Here is a 24,594-nt window from a genome sequence, read left to right on the forward strand (position 1 = left end):
AGAAATTTTGAAAAATATTTGAAATGCATAATCTTATCGTATGTGAATGAAACTAGTATGTAAAATGTAGCATTGATTTTAAATATAACACTGTAATTATTGATATGAAATTGACTAAAATAAACTACTTCCCTTTTAGGATTTGACGCCGCGTGTTCAACGCGCGAAAATTTGAATGTTCAATTACGATTGTATCGTGTTGCCATCTCTGAAGAGAACGACAAGTAATTTCCAGCGTCAAACTTTTTGACGTCAATCAAGACTTGTTATCTTATTTATTTAACACTTGACTTTTTTTTGTCAAACGTATTATCTTATTCATGTTCTATAAGATTTTTACTATCTTTTTTGTTATTTCTATACATTAATTTAGTTAGTTTTTAATGATCTATTTGTAAGCGTATTTTCATTTTTTGCCGTTTTTATATTTTGCAATTTACAGAATTTTTAAATAAATTTTGAAGAATATTCTAGGGTTTAATTTACCTCTGTTGAATTTGTTATTAATTATTTAAATTGAAGTACATAAATTTAAAAAATGAAATGGTTTATAAGATATTTTATATTGAAATTATGATAAAAACTACATAGAACTGATTTGTTTCATTCTTATAATTCAAGGTCACATTGAAGAATATGATTAGATAAAGCAAACTATGCAATATTATTATGACACATTTAACTTTCTATCAGTCCATTTACAGCTTTCTAGTGATACACTCAGCAGTTTCTATCTAAAGGAAGATTTATATCATCACAAGTATAAAGCTTATTATCACTTTATATTCTTGTATTTTTAAGATATTGTTCTGTTTGTTCTAAAGCAATGTTAATATTTAAAAATTAAATTTTTAGTTAACTCCATATTAATATATGCAACAATTATGGCTACTTTGAATGCAAGCGGACTCAACATAACAAAAAGGCAGCTGCATGTGCCTTCGCTTGATGAAATAAAAAATGGTAATTTTTAATTAATATATAATAAAAGATTATAGAGAAATTGAATAATATAATATCCTTTGTATTTGTAACAGTTCTAAATCAAGGCTTGGCTAAAAATTTTGCTGAATTTCAAGTTGAAATTGTTGATTGTCCAAATTTGACCCAAGAACCTTTTACACTTGCTGCACCAGGTAAAGACAGTTCCAAATATAGAATATTTTTTTATACCATGTGAAACTAATATATTATGGTATATTAAAATCAGGATTGGGAGGTAATCCTACTCTATTAGAAATTGGTGGTCCACCATTTCTTCTTCCTACAGTACAAAGAAATAAAGTGTATGATATCAAACAGCTTTTAAACCATTTGCAATACAATAAAGATCCCTTTGTTGTTGGTGCTGGTGCAGGTCCATGGCCTTACTTAAACTGCAATTGCGAGGTATATTCATCAATCTTATACACATAATATATCTAACTTAAACATACTTACCATATAAATGATTTTTCTTAGCTCATGATGAATACAGTCATTTCGTCATCCAATGTGACAAGTGGAACTCGTATTGCATCTGTCGATAAAACAAATGGAAGCTGTGTGCTTCAAACTTTACCTAATAAAGAAACAAGGTGTGCTTTATTAGCTAATTTGTTTGTTACCGAAGGAAAACCTGGTAAAGTCTTAAAAGTACATGCTAAAAAACGCACCGGCAATGACGATTTTATTGCATGTATGCAGAAAGCAATTGCACAGCATTATCAAAATAATCTTGTTGGTGAGTATCATCTTATAATTACTCAATTTGATTAGAAGATAATTAAATTTTTATAATTATAGGGCTAGGAGGAACATTCTTAATGAATGATGGAAAAATCAAACAACACGTTATGGCGGATTTTTCAGCAACTCCACTTAATACTGAAGCACAGCTTAATAATTGGTTGAACTTCTTCAACATGTCAACACCCCTAATAGCTGTCGGTACATTTGTTAGTTCTGAAAGTGTAAGTGTAATTATGTTAAATTCTGAGTCTTTTTCAGCTTAAATATTCCTACATTATACTGCATAATGTATTATATGTACATTACAACTTTAGGATCTGGATCTTCGTGTTCAACATTTCCATAGCTTTTCTCATCATGGAGAAGGAGGTCATTATCATATTGATACAACTCCAGAAACTATAGAATATTTAGGATACTTTAATTTGGGTAATACACTTTACCGTGTAGATCAACCAACATCTAAGTTGCACTTTGGAAAGGACTGATTTCTTTTATACAATTATATATAAATAAATAAATAAATTGATTTCTGATGTCTTTTCAAGAAATTCTATCATTCATTAGATTCTCAATACAGATGGATCTCAATCCGATCACTGTTACATTTTCCAAATCTTCCTACCAGCATTAATCCCTAATAAGCTGTTTGACGTGCAAAGCTGTATGTTAATTCTATCAGATGGCAGATGTACTAGCGGTACATGTTACTATACCAGAAATGTCTCGTTCAGTATAATCGTGTATTGTAACCGTTAAAGTAGGCAAACGATGAAGTTCAGCATTGGATCTACTACTTCTTACAACAGTATTCATCCATCATACCAGTATACAGAACAATTTGCTAATAATGCTCAAACATATCAGGATGGTACCAAATGGTTTGGAGTATTTTTGGCGTTTCTGTCAGGTACATTTTTCACAATTAGTTCTGCATTAGTCAAAGCAGTTCAAAATGTACATCCTATGATATTGCTGGCTATCAGATCTGTTCTTCAAATGTTAGTTATGGCGTGTGTAGCATGTAAAGTTTCCACAAGTCTTTTCGGACCCAAAGGGCAAAGAATGCTGTTACATTTACAGGTATGATAATTAAGAAAAGTGAATAACACTTGTTAGCTTAGATCAAATGTTAATCTTAATAAAGTATTTAATTCTTTTTTAGGGTCTAGTGGGTGGTGCAACTCTATCATTATTATATTATAGTTTTCGCAAATTACCAATAGGAGATGCCACAACAATCATATTCAGCTCTCCAGTAATTGTTATTGCATTATCTTTTATTTTTTTAAAAGAACCTTGTGGAGTATTACGTGTGTTAGTTATGTGTTCGCTTTTTGCGGGTGTTATTTTTGTGTCTAGACCACCATTTTTATTCCAGGTAAAAAAATCTTTTTCGTGTGATCTTCGTGAACTGACGATTTTGTATAAAATAAGTTTCTTTTTTTTCAGGTCCATAGAGCTGAGCCATACAATGTAATGGGATATGTGTGTGCTATACTAGCAACTTTCTTCACAGCACTTAACATAGTTGTTATGAGAAAGTGTTCAGAAATTCATTATTCAGCAATAATCTTCAATTTATCTTGGTGGTCACTTGTTACAGCAGCGACCTTTTTCTTCCTTGTGTCAGAACATCATGAACAAAACCCAAAGTTACCAGTTGATTGGATTACTTGGAGCAAAATATTATTAGTAGCATTCACTGGATTATCAGGTCAAATTTTAGTAACTAATGCGTTAAAAATAGAAGGTGCTGGTAAAGTCTCAGTAACTAGATCCTTAGACATTATTTTGGCGTATGTAGTACAAGTATACTTTTTTGGAGACCGTCCTTCATCAACCAGCATTGCTGGAGCACTTCTAGTCATAGCATCCGTTATCTGTATGGGATTTGAGAAAGAAATTTATGGTATTTGTGATTTTATTCCCTAGTCAAAGATACAATATCTTAAATTTACCTGGTTTTAGCATAAACATAGACACTATGATACATATTTTTATGAATGGTGAAAACATTGTTATTATAACACTATTTTATAATTTTTATAATATAAAGTTTCAAGACTTTATACAATATAAAGTCAAAATTATACGTAACTATCATTCATTTACAGTTTTCTACCGCAGTTTGTACCTCGCATAAATTCCCATTTTTAAACAAAAACAAACGAATCGTGTACTTGATAGTGTACTTTCACAAAACGAATATATAATATCGTATGTATCTATAATTATAATCTATAATTTTGTCAAATTTATTATACGATAAAAATGACACAAAATTTTAAAATATATAAGTGAAATACATATTTACAAATTGTACATATGTTATTATTATATGTACTTTGTATTATCCGTGACTTTGTGCGGACATAATTGTATTTTTATCATTATTGGCAATTTGTTAAAAAAAATATGTCTACAGTTAACAATAAACCACCGTACCATATCCAAGATAATAATATGTACAGCTTCCTTTTTTATCTACTTTATCCCTGAAAGATACAAACAATTCTATTAAGGAGGTACTAATTTAGTGCTCATAAATCTATACATGTTCTTAATTTTAGCTTACAACTGAAGTAATACATATAAGAATTCTTTTCAAACTGTTTGAAACATTCTCATGCAACATAGTATTATATCCTATATTAATTATTTTAATTTACTTAGATATAAAAAATGAAAGCCACGGATACTTACATGCAATTAATTTTCTTGTAAATAAAAAGGGAAATAAAAGAAATGAAATAATTGTGTACATGTTCCTACTTTTAACTTTTCTTAAACATTTTGCTTTTGAAATTTTTGAACTTTGCACTTTTTACAATTATTGCCACCTGCACTGGCTGCTCTATGCACACGTTATTTGAATTAGTTTTTGAAATTTTTGAATTATTCTTAAATAATGTTAATGCTACCATTAAACAGGAATGTAACTTTGTGTAACATTGAAATAAAGATGAATCGACTTTTCAATAATTCTTATGTAAATATATATTTACGTATTCTTTTTTTATCCGAAAAAACTGTTACTTTACATTGGTCTTATAATAGTTTTCCTGTTCTTATGTATTCTATACCACAGTTTTGATACTATACAAGCCTGATTCATAATGTGTTCCTCTAAATAGTTTTAGAACGTTTTAAGTTACCTTTTTGCTACTTTAATCCCAATATAATTACGCATATCACTAAAGGAAATAGTTATTCCTTAAGTATGTACATAACATACAAAATATGATGCTGTTCTATGAATGCAATTATTAACTGCTAACTCGAATATATTTTTAAAGATACTTTTTCCAAAAAAGTTTCTTCTTTAAGAAAGAAAACTGATTGCTAACTTACTTATTGAATTTGTTTTAAATCAGTTTGTTTATCTATAAAAATATAGAAACAATTGAGTAATGGGTACTATGACACCATTCCTAAAATACAGATAAGAACATTAAATAATAAAATACATATATATGTATATACATTGTTTTGTAAAATGTTACAAATAGTATCAGAATCTTCGTTATATTCAAAATATCTCTTGACTATAAAAATAGAGTACACACTGTTTTTGATTGATTGCCACACATAATGCCATTGAAATATAATTAATTTTTTTTTGAAATACATAGGTACATACATACATATATACATATATCATTTAGAATTTAAGAAAAATACTACAAGAATCCTAAATTTCGGTTTTCAAATTATATGAATTATTTGTTAAATATCCAATTACTTTGAAGCAATTTGAAACTTCAATTTTTATTTGTACAAAACAAGGATGCAAATACTATTTGTCTAAGAAATTTCTGAATGCTCAAATATAAAATCTTAGAATATGAAACTACATTTTTTATCTTCTTTGTTTGCAATGGTACTACTTGATGTAATACTGTGATGTAATGATAGCACCCATTAGCAATAAGTAACAAGATAACACTAATGAACATGTTAAAAAGAATGTAAGATAAATATAGAAATGAATAAGAGAAATAATGAAATTTGAACTCTGTACAAAATTAAAAATCAGATCTGATCATACCTAATATAAATTAGTATATAAAGTAAAAGAATTTCAAAGTCCATAACATTTAAGTTTTAATATTTGCTTTTTCATAAAATTCTACAGATAACGTTTCATACAATTCATTGTATTTAATGCGAAATGTAATAAAATGATTCAATAATTTCATTAGAACTACTTAGATATGTTAATATAAACAAAGTATACCATAATAATAAGCATATTTTTATTACATAATGAATACTATTGAAACAGTAACAATGAGTTCGTGTTTCTCCAGTCACAAAATATTTCATGGTACAAAAATCAATTTGTACAAATGTTTTTTTGCAACGTATGCAAAGTACTTATGTACTTTATTATGATATCAGTTATTTATTTTGAGGTGAACTAACACACGTTTTATGCGCCTCTAAAAATTTCTTCTTCTTTTCAAATGAAAATTCAAATAGTCAATATATTACTTCCAAATTAGCTTACTCGGATTTTTAAATGTTATTGTAAGTAAAAAATCCATGAAAAACAATCTGATGTTAGATAGTAATATTGGATAGAAATTATCTACTATGGTAATCCAATGCATCAGTTGTCACATATCTAATCACTTAGGAGCTAAAAGCAAATGTACAGAGTAAATTTAATCTATATGAATGAGTAATATCATAAAACACATTCACATAAATATTTAGAATGCCTTAGCATTTTATGTACACGACGTGTCATCATTTCTTTTTTTTTCTTTCATTCATTTTTACTAGAAAATTGTGGATGGCAAAAGAATGGTCGATTCTTTGACCAGGGCAATTGGTTTCATAAATTTGTAAACGTATAAAATATTTGTAATATTTTTCATTACATCATGATTCAATATGAATTTTGAGCCAAATAGTATTTTTGTTTAATTTAAAAGAAACGCGAATAATATAAAAAAGATATAATGATGGGATTAATTGAACACGAGTACATTTGAAAATTTCTACATAACTCCGAATGCCGTAATAAACTAAAAACAGCATCAACTTTTAAAATATATGTTAAACACAAAAATCTAGTGCACATCATAGAGCAACGAGTAGAGGGCATTTCGGCATAATAAGATAATGCCAATTCAAATAAACAGATAAACTTTCATTGATCATGTTAAAACGTTACTTAATTAAACAAGTATTCTTAGAATAGAACAAATTCGCATACCTTCTTTAACTTCATTGAACAAATTAAATCAAATGTGTATTGGAACATGAACCAACAATTCTGCTCTGCTGGAAAATACCGCAGAACACATTTCACATGTATACTCAACAGCATCTGGTATTATAGTTTCTGGAATATCATCCACGGGTGCTATAACACTATGAACAGCCAACATTCGCTGCGGTGTTGATTCAACTTTTACACTAAGTTTGACATTTCCATGTCCAACATTCTCGGTATCGTGTACATCTCCAACATCAGGAAGTATATTTTCTTCCTCGGCTGTAACGCTTGCTTCAAATGCAACTTGTAAATTGCTTCCATCCACTGCATGTTCCATTAATCTTTCAGAGCTTGTATTTTCAGTGTTATTATTATTTTGCATTTCATCTTGGTCAATATCCATTGGTTCTTGTTTAATTCCATCCTTTTGTTTCTTAATTCTCTTTAATACACCTGATCTTTTTCTAACTGGTGATTCCATTTTTTCATTGTTCATAGCAAGAATATTACCATTATTATTTCTATGATTGTTATTCGGTGTTTTCTGTAAATTAGGTTCCAACTTTATGTGTGTTATTGGTAACGTCTGATGCGTTGGTGTCGGAGTTCTTGGAATTTCATCCTTTGGTTTTGGGAATGTTGCAGCTGATGGTTGAAATTTCCCTTCGATATGATAACTAACATTCTTTGTTCTCGGCCTATTTCTTTCACCACCTGGAAAGATTCCTAATTTATGTTCCTGTGGCATCATTTTAGGCGTCCTTGTTACCATAGTTTTAGTTTTTTGTCCCTTTTTAACCCCATCACTACCGATCTCTACAGGCACTCTTGTTTTTTGGGTGTGAATCATTTTTGGTCTACCAGGATGACACGAAGCTTGCGCTTCATTCTTTTTCTCTTCTTTTTTAAGCTTCTTCTTAGAGAGCTTGGATTTTCCTGGATTTAATTTAGAATTGCTAACAATTGAATTGATGTTCTGTAAAGAGCTTTCAAAACTCTTCAGGACATTTTGATAACCCTCTTCAATGTTCGATCGATGTTGTTTATTTTTCCTTCCGAGTTTTCTTTTCGTATTATCATCTGAATCAGAGCCTGCTTCCATCATGTCATATTGTTCGCTCATACGCAACACTGTATTAGTTTCATGAGGTTTCAGTTTACGTCTTCTCTTATATTTACGTGGTCCAGTTTGCGGTTGGCGTCTTAGCGCAGTATTATCATCACAATGCTGCACAATGTGAGCAACTATTTCTTCTGATGTCCCGTATGCATCACCGCACACTTTACACAAGTACGGTGTAATGCTACCCACGCATTTTGGATCAGGACCTGAATGATGAGCTCGTACGTGTTCTCTGAGAACAACCTGAAACAATCACGGTTACATTAAAATTTAATATGTCCGAATGAAAGAAGTACCGTTTAAATTCAAATGTCTCACTCTTTGATTAAAAGCTCTTGGACAAATCGCGCAGCCATACGGTTTTTCGCCTGTATGAATGCGCTCGTGCTTTCTTAATGTTCCACCATCAGCAAATGCCTTCCAACAAAATCTACAACCGTACGGTCTTTCTCCAGTGTGAATTCGGATATGAATCTGCTGCGAACTACGACTTCCGAATGTTTTACCGCATTCTCGACATGGGAAAGAACGACCGCCTAGCTCCTTATTGTGTGAATGACGATGGCTAACGAGAGCTCTACCATCGGGGAATTCTTCTCCGCACTCGTCACAGGCTACCATCTTATTGCGATGCGATACCATGTGTCTAAAATATGATAACGCATATAAAAAAATAGGAAATTGATATTAATGATACACGACATGAAATTTTAATATATACCTCCGTAATCTGGCTTTGCTATGAAAACGTTTACCACACTTTGTACATCCGAAAGTTTTATCGACATTATGTACCCACGAGTGCTTCAATAAACTGCGCTTATCTTTACAAGTTTTCCCGCAAAGTGTACATGTATTTGGTGGAGCATCTTCGGCATGATTTTGCCGTACGTGTTCAGCAACTTCAGCGTCGTCACGACATCTTTCACCGCATAATAAACATCGACGACTGGGTGATCTAAACGAAAGGAAAAATTAATTTTTAACAATCTTTTAATATTTATCTTAATTGTCGATGTATGTTTTCAGTTCTATACGGCTATACACAGACAAAAATGATGTTTTCCATCAAATTGTTACCTATATTAATATCTTTTACTCTCCAAATATTTTTTAATATTATGTTGAAGATTTTTAGTGAATAATACCTAGCATGGAGTTCGGCATGTGCTAACAATGCCAAAGCCTCTTCAAACCATTCACCACAAACATTGCAAACATGATGTTGACTTGGACCTTCCATCATATCGGCTTCTTGTTTCACATGAATCCTAATGTAACCAACATTAAAATTAATATCAGACTTTTATTAATTTTCCTGCAAATCGGCAGAAAATTGAAACAAAACGGAATTTTAATCATTTTCGTACATAAACATATCTTATTCACTGTCATAAGATAATCTTACTTTTGATGACGTTTAAGTAAATCCAAACGGTGGAACGGAACACCACAACTATTGCAATAAAATTCGCCAAATCTTTCGTCGCCTGTGTATGTAGCATCGTTATCGTATTCTTCTATGTCAGACTGTGGCGCACCACCATGTTTGACACGGACGTGTTCTCTTAAACTGTTAACATCCCAAAACATATCACCACATGTGGTACATTCAAATGGGCTGTCACCACCATGGATACGCGCATGGGATGCAAGTGCTTTTTCTCTTGCAAAACCGACACCACAATACTGACATACATATGGTTTTGTTGGATCAGTTATAGGCCATCGTGGTGCTTGAGGTTCAGTGGACACTGGTGACATCTGATCATTCCATCTTGAGCTTGATGCATAATTACTACTACGTGCAGAATTTCTACTAGTCATTTCTTCCAAAAGACGCATATCCTCGTCAACGTAATCGTAAGATTTATTGACATACTTGCCCATTTCCATTTTACTATCTTCAATGCTGCGTTTTGAAAGAGCAGAATGATTTTTGCGTTTTCTTGGTACACTTGACTGTACCTTTTTACGTCTACCTTTAGTAGACTCCTCTTCTTCTGGTACCAATGAATCATCATCATTTAAATCATCCTCCAAACCATCTCTAGATGGTGCATAAGCATGAATCTTCAAATGGTTCATAAGATCACATTTCCTTGCATAACGTGCCCCACATAAGTTGCAACCATGAGGGCGGTCTGTCTGATGTGCTACCATATGATTCATTAAATTTGCCTTTTTTCTGAACCTCCTACTACAGAAGTCACACGGATAAGGTCTGCTATTTGTGTAAGAATCTTGATCAATTGGTAATGGTATTTCCATGTCATCATATTCTAACAAGTTTTCATGAGATACTTTTGATTCTGATATCTCAACCCTTTAAAATATGCAATTAATTAGTTAGAAAATTATTAAATTTAATGGAAAGTATATGTTATTTCAACCTACCCATCTTCTGGGCCAGATCTGTCCCAGTTATCTGCAATAACTTCCTCTGTAACCTGTATATTTAGGTAGTCATGGCCTTGATCTTGTGGCACTATGTAAATAGATTCCATGTCGCTGGGCTGGGGTACCATTAATATCTCTGACTCGGTTGTAGGAGTAACATTGGGAACAGATTCTACTGTTTCCTCAACTGCAACTTCCTCGCATGCTCCGATTACCTCTTCTTCTGCTCCAACTAACTGTGCCTCCAGCCCACATATCACTTCTTCGTGAATCACATTCCCCACCTCCTCCACCCATTGTAATGTTAGATCTCCAGCAACATCCATTTTATTAAATATAAAATTATATGATCACTGAAATCACTAAAATATAAAAAGTATTCTTTATTTCAATTGATCTGAACAATTACATTCATAAGTATACACATAAACATTACAATGATGTAATGTAAATGTATTCTTACATATGTATGTACATTTATACATATATGATTATAAATATGCTATTAATATATAATATATTTGTAACCTGTAAACAATACATATAAATAAATAAATGTAATAAACTTACCATACAACATTAACTAAATGTCAACAGAACTAATTAAACAATATTGATCAAATTAAGTTCAAACACATGTTTCTTATTTAATAACAATATTCTTTTAAAAATGTATACTTATTTAATTTACATATAACAAGAAAAGAATGTGAATTCAAATATTTGTATATCACATTTTTATAACAAAAAACAGTTGCATTTAATCACTAGTTCCAAGCATTAAGCAGTAACTTTGTCTTAAAAATTATGTCTTTAATTATAATTATAAATTGAATCTATTTATTAAAATATATCTTAATACTGCTACTATAACATGTAAAATAAAAAAAAAATTGATACAAGTCTAAGATAGAAAATACACATTTTAATGATATAAATTTATGTGTCTATTACATTTTTGGAATTTTTCGGAGATCTTTCTGCTATATTTCTTGAATAAGAAATATTTAAAATGTTGACATCTAAGGTTATATTATATAGGTTATGACTTTGGAGGTTATAACAAACATTTCGAAAGACAAAATTGTTTTTCACGCACAAATCAACTGAAAAAAATGCCACACAGATCGGTAATGAAAAAACAAAGGGTGACCGATCAGCTAATAGTATTTTACATATGATCAAAGCAGTAGCCATAGCCTCTCTTTACGCCAAGCCTCCTTCCATCCAATTACACATTACGAACTACGCTAAAGCATCATTTCCCCATGCACGCGTAGACATTTTCTACCTCGATTCAATATTAATAGAAGCAAACGTAATCAAAATGGTTTACTTACTGTTAAATATCTTCTATACAGCTATTAACCTAACCAAAAATACTTTATCAGAATTGAGAACAGCGTCAACCTTCGGTTGTTTTCAATTTGGAGGGGATACGTTTAGAAATAAATTTAACAAAATGGCCGACCGATGTGACTTCGGAGAATAGCCACTATAGATAAGAAATCTGCGCAAAAGCTTTCATGTTTTGTATAGCGTTTGCCCATAGTAGATAACCACTCGCACAATATACTTTGTATATGCATACTGATCTATCAAAATCGTTAATTAATATTTTACCTATGTTTATTATTTATGCGTTTTAAGTGATAAAGTAAATACACAATGTACAAAATTCAAAATTGCTAATTGGCATATAATGAGTCTGCGCAATGTAAACGCGCCATTCAATATAAAACATTGTCGTTTACGAATCTATCTAATATTGTATTTTATGATCGCAATCCGTTAAACTGTAGGAAATTTGAATTTTTCCGTTTGTGTTTTTACACCTCAAGTTTATGTTATATTATTATAAACTTTCACATGGATAATGTAATATGTGCATTCATAAAAATTACTCTAAGTTGTTAAGACATAGACTGTATTAATTAACAAAACAAAGAAATGTTCGTTAAATCCAGTTCCACGGTGAGTATACATAAAATATGTAAAAAAAAATAAACATTTCTATTAGATTATTACATATTTTTAAAAGGGGAAAACTAAAGTTAAGCATTCACGATTAAGAATGACAGAATGTTCAACCTGCCCAAAGAATACACCTAAAACAGGTAATTTTAATCAGATTTTGTCATTCGAATGAACTAACAGTATTAAATAATAATAAACATTTTTATTCTATAGATTATGAAAGACCACAACCAATTAAAATTGGAAAATTGCTTAGACAGGCTGAAAATTTAAGGAATGTTCAAAAAGATAGTGGTGACTATAAATTTACAATTATCTTTATTTTGCATATACATATGATAATTGAATCTATAAAGATATATGTTTCAGTCCGTAAGAAAATACAACCAGAAAGATTAGGTCCATCCTCAACTGTAAAGAGTACAAAAAAAGATAGTAAACAAAATGGTTGGTACAAAATTATATGTTTAAGAAAATAAATGACCGATACTAATGAATTAATATTTTCTTATTGGGAATAGGTACATGTGATGGAACTGTAAATGTTATGAAATGTGTACGTAGAAATCTTAATTTTAATGAATTTCCTGTTAAGTCTTCACAGAACAATCATGAAAATAAAACTCAGCCAAATAAATTAACACTTGATGAGTCAATCAGTAAAAAGTGTTCTGATTCGATAATAAAAAAGAAAAGTTTGTTGTTGCCTTCAAATACAATAAAGGAAAAACATTCACAAAAATGTACTGATAAAGTAAATAGATACTCAAAAATACCTGTAATACCAAACAAAATTCCACTTATCAATAAAGAAAATATTGTTAGAAAAGAACAGAAAAAAACGGAAACAGTCAATATTTTGCAGCTAAATAAGGAATCTCATAAAATTAACAATTCCACTATGAGATTTGGCAGTATTAAACCACTCAGTGAAAACAAAATTGTAAAATCTTCTGGCCACTTAAATTCGATATCTACTGATACAAGTCATCTACAGTGTCTTGAAACTTCACATATTGTACCAAAATTAAAAATTTCTCTGTGCCCAACCAATCAAGAAATAACAATGAATAATGAGAATCAGTTACTTGTACAAAATAACCCATCACAAGAAAGATGTACTTCAAATGAGACTGATTTAACAACAGAACAGTTTACAAAATCAGAAGAAGGTGAATGTACACAAGGTTTATATAGTATCTTACAAGATACAAAATTGGTAGATTCTGAAAATAATATGATTTGTATAAATAGAGATAAGATTATGAGCCTAGAATGCGATTTGAAAAATTTATTAAGTGTAACAGAAGAAAATGTATTGAAATTGAAATCAATGTTAATGTGTATTACAAAATTATTATCTGGAAATGATGAGAAAATTACACTGTCTAATGCTGATGTAAAAAAAAATCATACTGAACTAGAGAAACCACCTAAAGAAGTTCAAGTCGATACTTATAATTTAATTGAACAACAATTGGAAGAAAATGTAAGGACACCTATTGCACATACTTCACGGATTAATGTAACAAATGTACTGTCTTTAAATACAAATCAAAATGTTGAAAGTGATAAAAAAAATTATGAACTTATTAATGTAAAAAGAATGTCTAATGGAGATGGAAGTTTTTTAGAATTGGAAAAGCAACTTAACATTATACATACAAAACCCACTAAGGATTCTATTTCTCTGCAAGAGACTCCTATAGTTATACGGTATAAACAAAAACGGTCATTCAGAGAATATATGGCTTTAAAATCAACTATGAAGTTTTTAGAAACTCCAGATGGTAAAAAGCTTAAACCTTTGTGTCAAATAGACAATATAGACAATTCTATTCTCAATGCTACATATATATCTAATAAATTACTGACAGATCTTAGTAATCTATACTCTGAATCACCGGAATCTTAACTATGAACATTTTTCTTTATTATATGACAAACTAAAAAGAATTGTTAATATACTTATTTACTTTATACAGTGACTACAGCTTTATATATTGTATGTATAAATATTAATTTAATGTATATAGTATAATGAATTTTATAGTTGCACATGAATGTAAGGTTTCATCTAATAAAACTAAACATTTTACATTTTCATACATCCTATTTATTCAAGGTTTTGTTCTAATTACTGTATACGTGAAAATTGAAGTTATCATTATTCTTATAACTTTTTGACTTTATTAATATGATAATAACAGAATAGGTTAGAATAAAGCAGTGTAAGGCGAAAGTGCATCGCATGATTGCCTGTCTTTTAGGATGCTCGATCAATGGTGCAACTATTGCAGATTCGTTCGGGATGACTTCTGTCATGGTGAAATTGTTAAATATATAATGATATATAATGACATTTAAATTAATGTTTCGCATTTTGAAATTTTATTTCTGATATTAGCCTTAAAACCACCTGTACATTATGTTGTACTTTTTACATTTGTTGTAACGAATCTTACTATTGTGCCTTGACGAAAGAAACGGAAAGAGAATGGCTCGACCGAAACATAGAGTTAATACGGATATATGTGCTGACTGTGGAGCCCTCGGTAAATGTACTTTTCTTTTAATAATGCGTTAAATCTATGATTTCTTTTTTTTAGATTGTTTTAATCCTTTACTATATTGCATAACCAGATGCTGATAAAAAGTATTTTGTTAGTTAGTAAAAATTGTATAATCTATTTGTAAAAGGTTACTATTAATTACATATTTATATAATACATACCTTTTTAGATACTTGTGTGTAATTATTTGATTATTGATAGATTATGTTGATTGTGTCATATACATTTTTAACAAGATTAACATTATGATTATTTTGCTTTTAATTGTATGATTTTTATTGGTGTTTAACATGTATTTATTGATAACAAGAAACAAATATAATGATTGATTTTAGAACCAGGATGGGCTTCACTGAACAGAGCTATTTTACTATGCGATGATTGTTGTGGTATGCACCGTAGTCTTGGTCGTCATATATCCCATATAAAATCACTCCACAAAAGTATTTGGCATACAAATTTACTGAATGTCAGTAAGCAGTAATAAAGAACATTCTCTGATATGTAATTTGAAAAATAATGCTTTATATTTTCTAGATGGTACATACATTGAATGATAATGGAGCAAACAGTATTTGGGAACATTCCCTATTAGATCCTAATAACTCAAAAATTAATAGAAGGAAGCCACAGGCTAAAGACCCGCTACAGTTAGTATAAATTTCATCATAAAGTAATATAAAATACAGTATTTCAATAATAATCATATCATTGTTTTTCATAGTCCAATAAAGGCTGATTTTATTAAAGCAAAACATCAACATTTAGCATTCATATTACGTCCAAGTAAAGAGGAATGTTGTAGTGAAGAAGAATTAAGTAGACAGCTACATAGTAGTGTTCGTACAAGTAATTTAGAAACTTCTTTAAGATTACTTGCACAAGGTGCTAATCCAAGTTATTTTTACAAGGTAGTTCTGAATAAAATATTAGTATGTAGTTCAACAATAAGAACATAAAATATAGTATCTTTGTTCTTATAGGAAAAAGGTACAACACCTTTACACGTAGCTGCTAGAGCAGGACAAGCTTTACAGGTAGAACTCTTAATAGCCAATGGTGGTAATCCTAGTATGATTGATTTAAATGGACAGACACCTGCTGAAATTGCAAAGTATGTAACAGCACGTTTTCTGTTATATAGATATTGGTTAGATATATTTAAAAAAATTGTTACTTTTTAGAATGGCAGGGTATATAGAATTATCAGAACGTATTGTTGAATGTATGTATGAAGTAACAGACAGACTGACGTATTATGTATGTTCACGCAAACCCGATCATCGATTAGACGAGCATATAATTGTTCCTGAATGTACATTATTGAGAGATCAAAGTAATTTATGTTTAGAAGGAAGAAATAGATTACAACTGGTAAGTATAGACTATATTTTTTAGAAGTGTAGGAGTGTAATATTAAAATTCTGTTGATTAGTTATCAAACCATTTACTGGAAGAATTAGCCATGGATGTTTATGACGAAGTGGATCGCCGAGAAAATGAAGAAAGTAAGTAAATTGTTACATCTTACAAATGAACAACTTATTTTAGCAATAAACTATTGTTATTTCTATATATTATGCTATTAATATATATATACTTTTTTATTGCATCATTTTGAAGGAGGGGTAAGTTATAGTTTAAGATTTTAGTTTCTAAGTAATAATACCTAGGAATAGAAATACATAAATAATAAATTAATTAATTATTAACTATAACAACAATTTTAAGTTTATGTCTTTTAAATAGTTTGGTTTACAACTGCATCTTCACCAGAAAGATGTCCAGTACCATTTCTGCCAGTGAATCCACAACTATCATCTACAAGAAATCAAGGTAGACAAAAGTTAGCGAGATTCACGCTAAATGAATTTATGACCCTTATTGTAGATCTACTTATTGAAGCTCGCAGAAGACATATGCTTGCGAATAATGCATCGTTACAAGGTTTGTGAAAGACTATACATATCATAAAGTGTCTATTGTATTTATACATGTACGTATCACTATTAGATCCAGCCAGTTCTGCGCTTCGCAAGGAACAGCTTGGAAAATATCGGTCACAAATGTCTGATGATGAACCTTTGTATGATAGCGTCGCGTCTGACGACGATTATGCGTTGACATCAACAGATAATGCGATACCTGAATATTCAACAAAGTTCAAAATGAATAACGAGGTACGTAATAAGTTACGTTATCGTAAAATATAAGGAAATATTATAAATATGAAAAATATAAGATATAAAAAAGATGGGCGTAAGTTATTTGTTATAAAATAGATAAAATTGTGTGGTAACGTATTAAAGGTACCGGCTCTAGTTACGAAAAGAAGAATAAGGAATCGGCTTAGTACATGGCTCTTCTGTAGACAGTGCTATTAGGCAAGTGCACAGGTCTGTTAGTGCATGTGCAGCCTTTGCCAGAGTTATATAAATTTAAATTATAATGACTTGCATTATCTCACCTCTTTATAATTCACTAAAATTTATAACACAGATATATTGATTATGTGTTTTGTTATATAACAATCACATAGAGTGACTTATAATATCCTTCTTTTTCATATAAAAGCAAAGTCTTATTGAATATATTAAAATACTATTTCAGGAAGCATTCGCGCCATTAGCCAGAGGGCTTCCGTCTGTCGTAGAGGTTTTGAAAAAACAATTAACTCTCTCTGAATCTACTGTCAGAGATCTCCGTGAGCAGATACATACTTTACAAAATACTATAGAACAACTTACGCGTGAAAATAATGAACTGAAACAAATGATTCATGTAAGACGATTATTTTTTTTTTATATTTATTTCATATTTTGAGACTGAGAATCTAATATAGAAAACATGTAGATGAAAGAATCCACCGATGGTATCGTTAATGGTCATGTCGGTGGTGAACAAGAGCCAGAGTTAGAACCGGTGCTTGATATAAAAACATCTCTTACAAGAAGTAATCAGCGACCTGCATCTATGTACGAAACAAGAGAAGGTTTGAGAAAACCTTCTTCATGGTCAACATCTATTTGTCAGGTATTAACACTGAAACTTTTATAAAGTTTCATTATGTAGAAATATTACTTTTATACGTAAATGTAAAATATAGTCAAAACGAGATCAAGAGACGATATCTCGAAGCAACACGCAAAGTATGTGGGAATGCGGTGCTCCTAATCTTCCTCCTAGTGAAGAAGTTACACGAAGAACTGAACAAGTTACAAGAAGAATACAGGAATTATGGATGGCCATGCAGGATCGAAAACAACGAGAAGCTTTCGTACCTTGTGCAGAAAGAATCAGAGTTGCTGTTGCCGAGCTTACAGCTATATTTCCTCAAGTAAGACGCGAAACATTTTTCTAGATATTCTTGATTGTTAAATGTGAATTTATAACAATATTTTCTTATTATAGAATCCCATTGAAGAAAATATTAGATCTGCTTTACGCCAATTGAACGGTAATACAGGAAGACTTCAAGCAGAATGCTCTGGTCTTCAAAGATATACTAGCGATATTGAACACATGGACCGGTGTCTTCAACAAGTACGTTCATGTGCTTATGACATTGCCAAAGCAACGAAGCTTCTTGTTACCCAATTTCAAACATAACAAATCAAAGGCAAAGTATTACAATTTAAATAATTTTCTACACTTGATGTATATAAGTTGTACAGACACCTAAAATCGTAATACTCAAAATCATCACAAACATTTAATAAGTATTCATTTTATATTACATAAAAATAATTTGTTATCTAATATTCTTATGTTTATTTTTAATGTAAATAATGCAAATTTTAACGCATGAACGCTCGTATAGATAAGAAACATGACATTTTTGAAGATTCTATATATATATATATATATAATCTACGTATATATGTATAGATTATAATTTTTAATATGTCGTAAAGACTGAGTAGCCACAAACCAATGAATTTTATTAATATGCAATTTAAGTTTATACACTTGTAATTGTTGCTCGTATAAGCTGGCATGCAAGAAACATTAATATGGGAAAAACTTTATTTGTGTGATAAAGAAAACGTTTGAGTGCAATATGGAAAGAGCAATTCTTATAAAATGTTTGTTAACAGCACATAAAAGTATTGTGCATTTTAATGCAAATAATAAAATTTATGTTGAGTAATCGTTAAATAATTATTTACGTTACAAATGTATGATTAAATAGTTAATTAATAAAAAAAATATAGAATTATTAGTAATTTGTACACAATGACAAACTGTTTGTAAATAACTCATTCTATTAATTTGAGTTTTATTATGTTTATTAGTGAACCAGCTTATATTAAAGCATAACAAATGAGATATTTGCTGCCAGTAAAAAGAAAAGTATTTTATTCTGTTAGCTAATGTGGTCATATGTAATAATGTATAATCATTTTAACTGTGGTACAGAAGTTAAGAATTTTCTTTGTAATATCAAAGTTAGGAATATATGTTAAACAGTTCAATAAAATTTAAACATCATTATCATTGTTCATATAGATTACATCAGTAGATCTACTGGCAAATATAATTATTAAAATTAAACTATTTCCAAAGACTTTTATATATCCAAAGATTATTATTTCATAATTGTATATAAAACAATAGCAGCTGCATAGTAGTCATTTAAAATGCATGCAACACCAGTATTGTTTTTATTGTATAACATTGTTTTCTTATATTTTTTGACATTGAAATATTCATTTGTAGGCGCGATTTATTTTTAAAATTAAATAATAAAGTCATTTCTGTTTAAATCATCTTTATACATTGACATTTATTTATACAACAAATAATTTTGTTTTATTAACCAAAACACAGAGTGTGGACTACGTGATCTACATATGCTTTTTAAAATTTTATAAGTATAATGAAAAATTATTGATTTAATAATAAAATTAGTTTTAAATTATAATAATTTTTTAAATAATATATAACAATTAATAATTGATATGTTTTAATAATGTTTTGAAGCATTACTTAATTCCAACGAAAAAAAGTTATAATACTTTTTTTGTAATTGATATTTGTCAATTATTGACATTGAAAATGTAAATAAGAAATATCAACACTAAAAAAGAAAAAGAGTATAAAATTTGATGAAAATCAGCCTTACCGAAATGGTTGTCTAGTGAATTTCGTAGGCCAATGATTCACAAGCGTTTTCGCGCTACCTGTTATGAAATCTTCGACGGATGATACAAAAACACGTGTTCTTTATACTTTAGCCGATAAAGTTCAAGTTATTTCAATCAATTTAACAAGCGTTAGATAGGTAGGTAAAAAGGATTGAACGTGTGTGAAAGAAGCATACTTCCAAGTAAATTAATTGGTAAAATTTGAACGTTTATGTTGATGATTGAAGGGAAAGTAGTGAAGCAGGAGAGCGGCCATTTTATGTTAGTATGACGTAGAGGCTGGGTGTAGCTTCGCGTTCAACCGTCCGTGTTCTTTGGAAAAGGCGAGAAAATCTGAATTCTGATGCTGGGGTCGAGGTAAATGCACGCACCACGCACTGAACGTGTGAACCGTAAATTAAGCCCAACGAAAGTAAGGAAATTAGTTAAATAAAGAAGTACAAAGGTCCTGAAAGAGCGAGCATGAGCGAAGAAAGCAATCCACGAACGCTCTATGTGGGAAATCTAGACTCTTCGGTGTCGGAGGAACTGTTGTGCGCACTTTTTTCACAAATAGGTGCCGTTAAAGGATGCAAGATTATACGAGAACCAGGAAACGATCCATATGCTTTTGTCGAATTTACAAATCATCAATGCGCGGCTACGGCGTTAGCCGCCATGAACAAGCGATCTTTCCTGAATAAGGAAATGAAGGTTAACTGGGCAACGAGCCCTGGAAATCAGCCGAAGTTGGATACGAGTAATCATCATCACATATTCGTTGGTGATCTTTCACCGGAAATTGAAACACAAACATTGAAAGAAGCATTCGCGCCTTTTGGCGAAATTAGCAATTGTAGAATTGTTCGCGACCCACAAACCATGAAAAGTAAAGGATATGCCTTTGTATCATTTGTCAAAAAGTCTGAAGCTGAAGCAGCGATAGCAGCAATGAATGGTCAGTGGCTTGGATCCAGAAGCATCAGGACAAATTGGTCGACTAGGAAACCGCCACCACCAAGATCTGAAAGGCCACGGCATTCAAATAATAGTAAACCTAACTACGAAGAGGTATGATTTGAGTTTCAGTGAACAGTTGTTGTCAGTTGTTTTCATATATATATATATATATATGTATATATATATATATACATATAATTAAAATATACAAATTTATATTTGTCTTATAAATGCAAGATTTGGAAACATTTGTATGTAGTTTACCTGATAAAGTCATATGAATTGATTCTTTAAATTGTGCATGTTGCTGTTAATAGGTATATAACCAAAGTAGTCCAACCAATTGCACAGTATATTGTGGAGGTTTTACAAATGGCATTACGGACGAACTGATAAACAAAACATTTTCTCCATTTGGTACCATACAAGATATAAGAGTATTTAAAGACAAAGGATATGCGTTCATTAAATTTACTACTAAGGAAGCAGCAACACATGCCATAGAATCAACACATAATACAGAAATTAATGGTAGCATTGTAAAATGTTTTTGGGGAAAAGAAAATGGAGATCCTAATAGTGTGGGACCTAATGCAAATCACCAAGCTCAACAGGTTATTCTAATATACATACATTTTTATTATTAGAAAGACTTGTACATATATGTTTATAAATCATTGTCGTTTAAAATTCTATAAAAAAATATGTAAATAATAATATATCAGAAAAAAAAAAAATTAATACATCTAATGTTTTATTTAACAGGTTACAGCTGGAGCTGGTCAATACGCATATGGATATGGTCAGCAAATGGGTTATTGGTATCCACAAGGATATCCACAAATGCAGGGTCAATTTTTACAGCCTGCTCAGTACTATGGTCAATATTATGGACAACAGGCTCAATATATGAATAGTATGCGAATGCCCGCCCCTGGTGCAGGTACATGGCAGCCTGCACAAGCGACCGCCGCACCACCGACCGCAACTGCACCATTACCACCAGGTCAGCAACCTGCTATGGTAGCATACACCATGCCACAATACCCCACGCAATGAAATTGATCATTGATTGACATCAACTAATTGTTACATATGATACATTTGCCCTTGGGGCGTTTGCAAAAAATTGTTCTGTCATATACCTGTTCCAACAAATTTATCGGTATTTTGACTGCATTATCATATGTACAAATATCCTAATTTTTACTTCAATCGAAGTATTACATTGTAAAGAAAAAAAAACAAAAAACGAAACTTCTAAATTTTGGTTGTCCCAATATTGACTGATATAAATAATCTCATGAAGAACTGTTCCATCAAAAGTTCAATGTGATATATATATAAACATATATACACATACATAAGTACATGTATATTTCCTTTGTACGTTTCCCTTGCCAAACAATAGAAACGTATATCATTTTAACAAATGCAAGTTTATCTTGCAGTGCTCATTGAAAAAAGAAAAATATATCATAGCAGTCAATCCATCAGTGTATAATATATAATTTTTCCAAAAGTTCGTATTCAAAGTGTTGAATGAGGTATATTTCTGAACTTGAGGTTGCAGCCCCTTAAACGAGCCCTGCATCCGTTGTGCTGCGTAAGGTGTACGTATGTATGCGACCGTTGCGTTGTTATATTTTTAATATTTTTGCCACAATTACCAATTTTTAGTTTATTTCAAATCATTAATGAACAAGGATAAAAATGTTCATTTATGGTAAACACAGAGTATGACATTGAACATAGTATAAGATAGAGAGTATAGGTAGACATGGCGCCTGTGATGTAGCTAGATTTGGATGCATGCTTTGACGTATGCAGGGCCCTTAATTAAAATAAACTATGCGAGTCGATAAACGAGTTGTAAACTTTCCTCGTTTTGTGATATTTATCGTCGGTGGTAAATGTACAAAAAGAAATTCTTACCAAGAATTTTAATGAAAAAATATTCCAGGAAATATGTCTAAAATGACATATTTTTTATTCAGAATTTGACTTAATTCATTATATTGTGTTGTGTAGCTTCTAGTGACTCCTCTCCGTTTGTACAAAGAAATAGTGAACCTTGGTGTAATTATTACAATGTAATTTAAGTATAATGATAATGATAATAAACACTTCCACTAAGAGTTGGAGTCACTACTATTCTGCCTTTAATTAAAACCTCATATATTAAAAAAAATAATAAAATTACGTTTCTTTTTAATGTAATACAAGATAATAGAAATTTTTGTCTCATAATAATCAGTATATCAATTGACAATCACACTTGATATTATCTCATGTTTTGATATTGTTACAATTACTATGTGGCACGATATTTGTATCTTCGTGTCTTCCAGTTACTATGCGATAGAAGTTTATTGCACGAATTTAGTAGAATTTTATTCCTCGATTTTTCAGTGTAACTAGCTTTAATATTTATTTATCTTTAAAAATTTCATTCTATTCTGTTCTAAATATTTGTTGAAACTTAATTTTTCAACATATGCCTAATTAAATTAATGAAATAAAGAAAAAAAAACAAATTAGAGTGATTAGAGTAAATGAAAATTTATCGATATTTCGCTTCACCACCGACGATAAAAAAGCCATAAACCTTTCGAAACCAATTTGTATAAAGTCAGTACTAAATGTAATAACAGGAGAAACATAAAGTCGAATACAGCAATGATTAATTGACTGCGATAAGTGATATCGAACTGCAGAGCCAATTAAAAGAAAAAAAAACTTGTCTATGAATGAATAATAATCAGTGAACCGATGGAAGACATAAAAAAAAATGTTATATAAAGAGTAATTTAGGTACAGCAGGGTGTGGAACCCTCGAAAATGCTTAGGATAATGTTATCTTATAATAAAAACAAATTGTCCTTTGAATGAAAAAAAAAAAGGAATAAATATTTAAAATACACAATATTTTGTATTATTTCATAGCCCACGTTATTATAAAAAGTATAAAAAGTTATGAAATAATATCAAAAGTGGTTTTTTAAATTTATAAGGAACGTAGTATCTTCGTTTATAATAACTGATGATTAAATGTTAAAATAATATAACACGTTTTTTAAGTACATACAAGGTAATTTTATTTTACAGCCAATATACTTTTACAATAATCAATTTAAGTGAACTGAAGAATATTTTTTTCTACAAATCATCTTTGTCGAACACTTAAAAAACATTAATGACTGGATGACTTGTGTAGAAGACAATATTTTGAACACAATAAAAGTTTAACATTAAGTAAAACGTTTGCGATATATATGTACATATATATCTCAAAAGAAACACAATTATTTAGTATATTTTTTGTATGAATTTAAAAAGTGCGTTATTATATCAATTCAGTACAAAAGTATTATGCTGATTATATCACTGCTCTTACATAAACAAAAATATTTCTTTCTGGAATATAAATAATGTCGGCCAGGGATATTTTAACAATACATTAATTATAAAATA

At 30.3% G+C, this 24,594-nt stretch overlaps 6 protein-coding genes and 1 long non-coding RNA gene across 16 annotated transcripts; 5 read left to right on the forward strand and 2 right to left on the reverse strand.

Moving 5' to 3' along the window:
• Window positions 1-598: 598 nt before the first annotated feature.
• LOC114872997 (ester hydrolase C11orf54 homolog) lies at window positions 599-2,282 on the forward strand. Its single transcript, XM_029180810.2, has 7 exons — window positions 599-760; window positions 856-963; window positions 1,038-1,136; window positions 1,211-1,389; window positions 1,462-1,723; window positions 1,786-1,952; window positions 2,046-2,282. Exons 2-7 carry the CDS (start codon window positions 885-887, stop codon window positions 2,217-2,219), a joined length of 960 nt encoding a protein of 319 aa, XP_029036643.1. The 5' UTR covers window positions 599-760; window positions 856-884; the 3' UTR covers window positions 2,220-2,282.
• LOC114872996 (solute carrier family 35 member G1-like) lies at window positions 2,260-3,671 on the forward strand. The gene is made up of 3 exons (XM_029180809.2): window positions 2,260-2,814; window positions 2,897-3,112; window positions 3,184-3,671. Exons 1-3 carry the CDS (start codon window positions 2,503-2,505, stop codon window positions 3,664-3,666), a joined length of 1,011 nt encoding a protein of 336 aa, XP_029036642.1. The 5' UTR covers window positions 2,260-2,502; the 3' UTR covers window positions 3,667-3,671.
• Window positions 3,528-11,929, reverse strand: LOC114872993 (zinc finger protein 571). Of its 5 annotated transcripts, none has more exons than XM_029180805.2 (8): window positions 11,825-11,929; window positions 10,482-10,846; window positions 9,493-10,410; window positions 9,233-9,355; window positions 8,806-9,042; window positions 8,403-8,730; window positions 6,959-8,327; window positions 3,528-3,614 (listed from the first exon to the last, which is right to left on the reverse strand). In XM_029180805.2, exons 2-7 carry the CDS (start codon window positions 10,808-10,810, stop codon window positions 6,987-6,989), a joined length of 3,276 nt encoding a protein of 1,091 aa, XP_029036638.1. In that variant the 5' UTR covers window positions 10,811-10,846; window positions 11,825-11,929; the 3' UTR covers window positions 3,528-3,614; window positions 6,959-6,986. The 5 variants fall into 5 exon arrangements, with proteins under 5 accessions (XP_029036638.1, XP_029036637.1, XP_046144968.1 ...); XM_029180804.2 differs by lacking the exon at window positions 3,528-3,614 and adding an exon at window positions 3,691-4,229; XM_046289012.1 differs by lacking the exon at window positions 3,528-3,614 and having other exon boundaries at window positions 6,509-8,327; window positions 9,493-9,885; window positions 9,967-10,410.
• A 320-nt stretch (window positions 11,930-12,249) lies between these two features.
• LOC114872844 lies at window positions 12,250-14,441 on the forward strand. Of its 2 annotated transcripts, none has more exons than XM_029180528.2 (5): window positions 12,250-12,458; window positions 12,505-12,601; window positions 12,675-12,755; window positions 12,831-12,908; window positions 12,983-14,441. In XM_029180528.2, exons 2-5 carry the CDS (start codon window positions 12,559-12,561, stop codon window positions 14,374-14,376), a joined length of 1,596 nt encoding a protein of 531 aa, XP_029036361.2. In that variant the 5' UTR covers window positions 12,250-12,458; window positions 12,505-12,558; the 3' UTR covers window positions 14,377-14,441. The 2 variants fall into 2 exon arrangements, with proteins under 2 accessions (XP_029036361.2, XP_029036360.2); XM_029180527.2 differs by having other exon boundaries at window positions 12,526-12,601.
• On the reverse strand, window positions 12,761-15,361 carry LOC123988511. The gene is made up of 2 exons (XR_006830125.1): window positions 15,196-15,361; window positions 12,761-12,872 (listed from the first exon to the last, which is right to left on the reverse strand). It is a non-coding gene; the product is annotated as an uncharacterized LOC123988511 (long non-coding RNA).
• Window positions 14,485-19,588, forward strand: LOC114872843 (ARF GTPase-activating protein GIT1). Of its 5 annotated transcripts, none has more exons than XM_029180524.2 (14): window positions 14,485-15,016; window positions 15,370-15,503; window positions 15,572-15,684; window positions 15,759-15,945; window positions 16,018-16,148; window positions 16,219-16,408; window positions 16,470-16,542; window positions 16,784-16,870; window positions 16,925-16,981; window positions 17,048-17,214; window positions 17,645-17,815; window positions 17,888-18,067; window positions 18,141-18,371; window positions 18,446-19,588. In XM_029180524.2, the coding sequence occupies exons 1-14, from the start codon at window positions 14,959-14,961 to the stop codon at window positions 18,641-18,643; spliced, it is 1,977 nt and encodes a 658-aa protein (XP_029036357.1). In that variant the 5' UTR covers window positions 14,485-14,958; the 3' UTR covers window positions 18,644-19,588. The 5 variants fall into 5 exon arrangements, with proteins under 5 accessions (XP_029036357.1, XP_029036356.1, XP_029036358.1 ...); XM_029180523.2 differs by having other exon boundaries at window positions 14,485-14,787; window positions 14,869-15,016; window positions 16,784-16,981; XM_029180525.2 differs by having other exon boundaries at window positions 14,485-15,022; window positions 16,784-16,981.
• A 606-nt stretch (window positions 19,589-20,194) lies between these two features.
• Window positions 20,195-24,046, forward strand: LOC114872845 (nucleolysin TIAR). The gene is made up of 4 exons (XM_029180530.2): window positions 20,195-20,318; window positions 20,409-21,231; window positions 21,438-21,734; window positions 21,886-24,046. Exons 2-4 carry the CDS (start codon window positions 20,644-20,646, stop codon window positions 22,177-22,179), a joined length of 1,179 nt encoding a protein of 392 aa, XP_029036363.1. The 5' UTR covers window positions 20,195-20,318; window positions 20,409-20,643; the 3' UTR covers window positions 22,180-24,046.
• Window positions 24,047-24,594: the final 548 nt, after the last annotated feature.

Source organism: Osmia bicornis, chromosome 15 (genome assembly GCF_907164935.1).
Source record: "Osmia bicornis bicornis chromosome 15, iOsmBic2.1, whole genome shotgun sequence".
In the NCBI taxonomy this organism is placed as follows: Eukaryota; Metazoa; Arthropoda; class Insecta; order Hymenoptera; family Megachilidae; genus Osmia; species Osmia bicornis.

Excerpts from the sequence above, each read along its gene's own strand:
- LOC114872993 (XM_029180805.2), bottom strand. The coding sequence starts at position 10,810 with ATGGATGTTGCTGGAGATCTAACATTACAATGGGTGGAGGAGGTGGGG. Across the intron at positions 9,043-9,232 it reads CATGCCGAACTCCATGCTAG|ATCACCCAGTCGTCGATGTT; the intron begins GTATTATTCACT and ends CCTTTCGTTTAG. Across the intron at positions 8,731-8,805 it reads AGCAAAGCCAGATTACGGAG|ACACATGGTATCGCATCGCA; the intron begins GTATATATTAAA and ends ATCATATTTTAG.
- LOC114872844 (XM_029180527.2), top strand. The coding sequence starts at position 12,435 with ATGTTCGTTAAATCCAGTTCCACG. Across the intron at positions 12,602-12,674 it reads AAAGAATACACCTAAAACAG|ATTATGAAAGACCACAACCA; the intron begins GTAATTTTAATC and ends TTTATTCTATAG. Across the intron at positions 12,909-12,982 it reads AAAAGATAGTAAACAAAATG|GTACATGTGATGGAACTGTA; the intron begins GTTGGTACAAAA and ends TATTGGGAATAG.
- LOC114872845 (XM_029180530.2), top strand. The coding sequence starts at position 20,644 with ATGAGCGAAGAAAGCAATCCACGAACGCTCTATGTGGGAAATCTAGAC. Across the intron at positions 21,232-21,437 it reads GTAAACCTAACTACGAAGAG|GTATATAACCAAAGTAGTCC; the intron begins GTATGATTTGAG and ends TGCTGTTAATAG. Across the intron at positions 21,735-21,885 it reads CAAATCACCAAGCTCAACAG|GTTACAGCTGGAGCTGGTCA; the intron begins GTTATTCTAATA and ends TTTATTTAACAG.
- LOC114872996 (XM_029180809.2), top strand. The coding sequence starts at position 2,503 with ATGAAGTTCAGCATTGGATCTACTACTTCTTACAACAGTATTCATCCA. Across the intron at positions 2,815-2,896 it reads GAATGCTGTTACATTTACAG|GGTCTAGTGGGTGGTGCAAC; the intron begins GTATGATAATTA and ends ATTCTTTTTTAG. Across the intron at positions 3,113-3,183 it reads GACCACCATTTTTATTCCAG|GTCCATAGAGCTGAGCCATA; the intron begins GTAAAAAAATCT and ends CTTTTTTTTCAG.
- LOC114872997 (XM_029180810.2), top strand. The coding sequence starts at position 885 with ATGGCTACTTTGAATGCAAGCGGACTCAACATAACAAAAAGGCAGCTG. Across the intron at positions 964-1,037 it reads GCTTGATGAAATAAAAAATG|TTCTAAATCAAGGCTTGGCT; the intron begins GTAATTTTTAAT and ends TATTTGTAACAG. Across the intron at positions 1,953-2,045 it reads CATTTGTTAGTTCTGAAAGT|GATCTGGATCTTCGTGTTCA; the intron begins GTAAGTGTAATT and ends TTACAACTTTAG.
- LOC114872843 (XM_029180523.2), top strand. The coding sequence starts at position 14,959 with ATGGCTCGACCGAAACATAGAGTTAATACGGATATATGTGCTGACTGT. Across the intron at positions 15,504-15,571 it reads GGCATACAAATTTACTGAAT|ATGGTACATACATTGAATGA; the intron begins GTCAGTAAGCAG and ends TATATTTTCTAG. Across the intron at positions 16,543-16,783 it reads TCGCCGAGAAAATGAAGAAA|TTTGGTTTACAACTGCATCT; the intron begins GTAAGTAAATTG and ends TCTTTTAAATAG.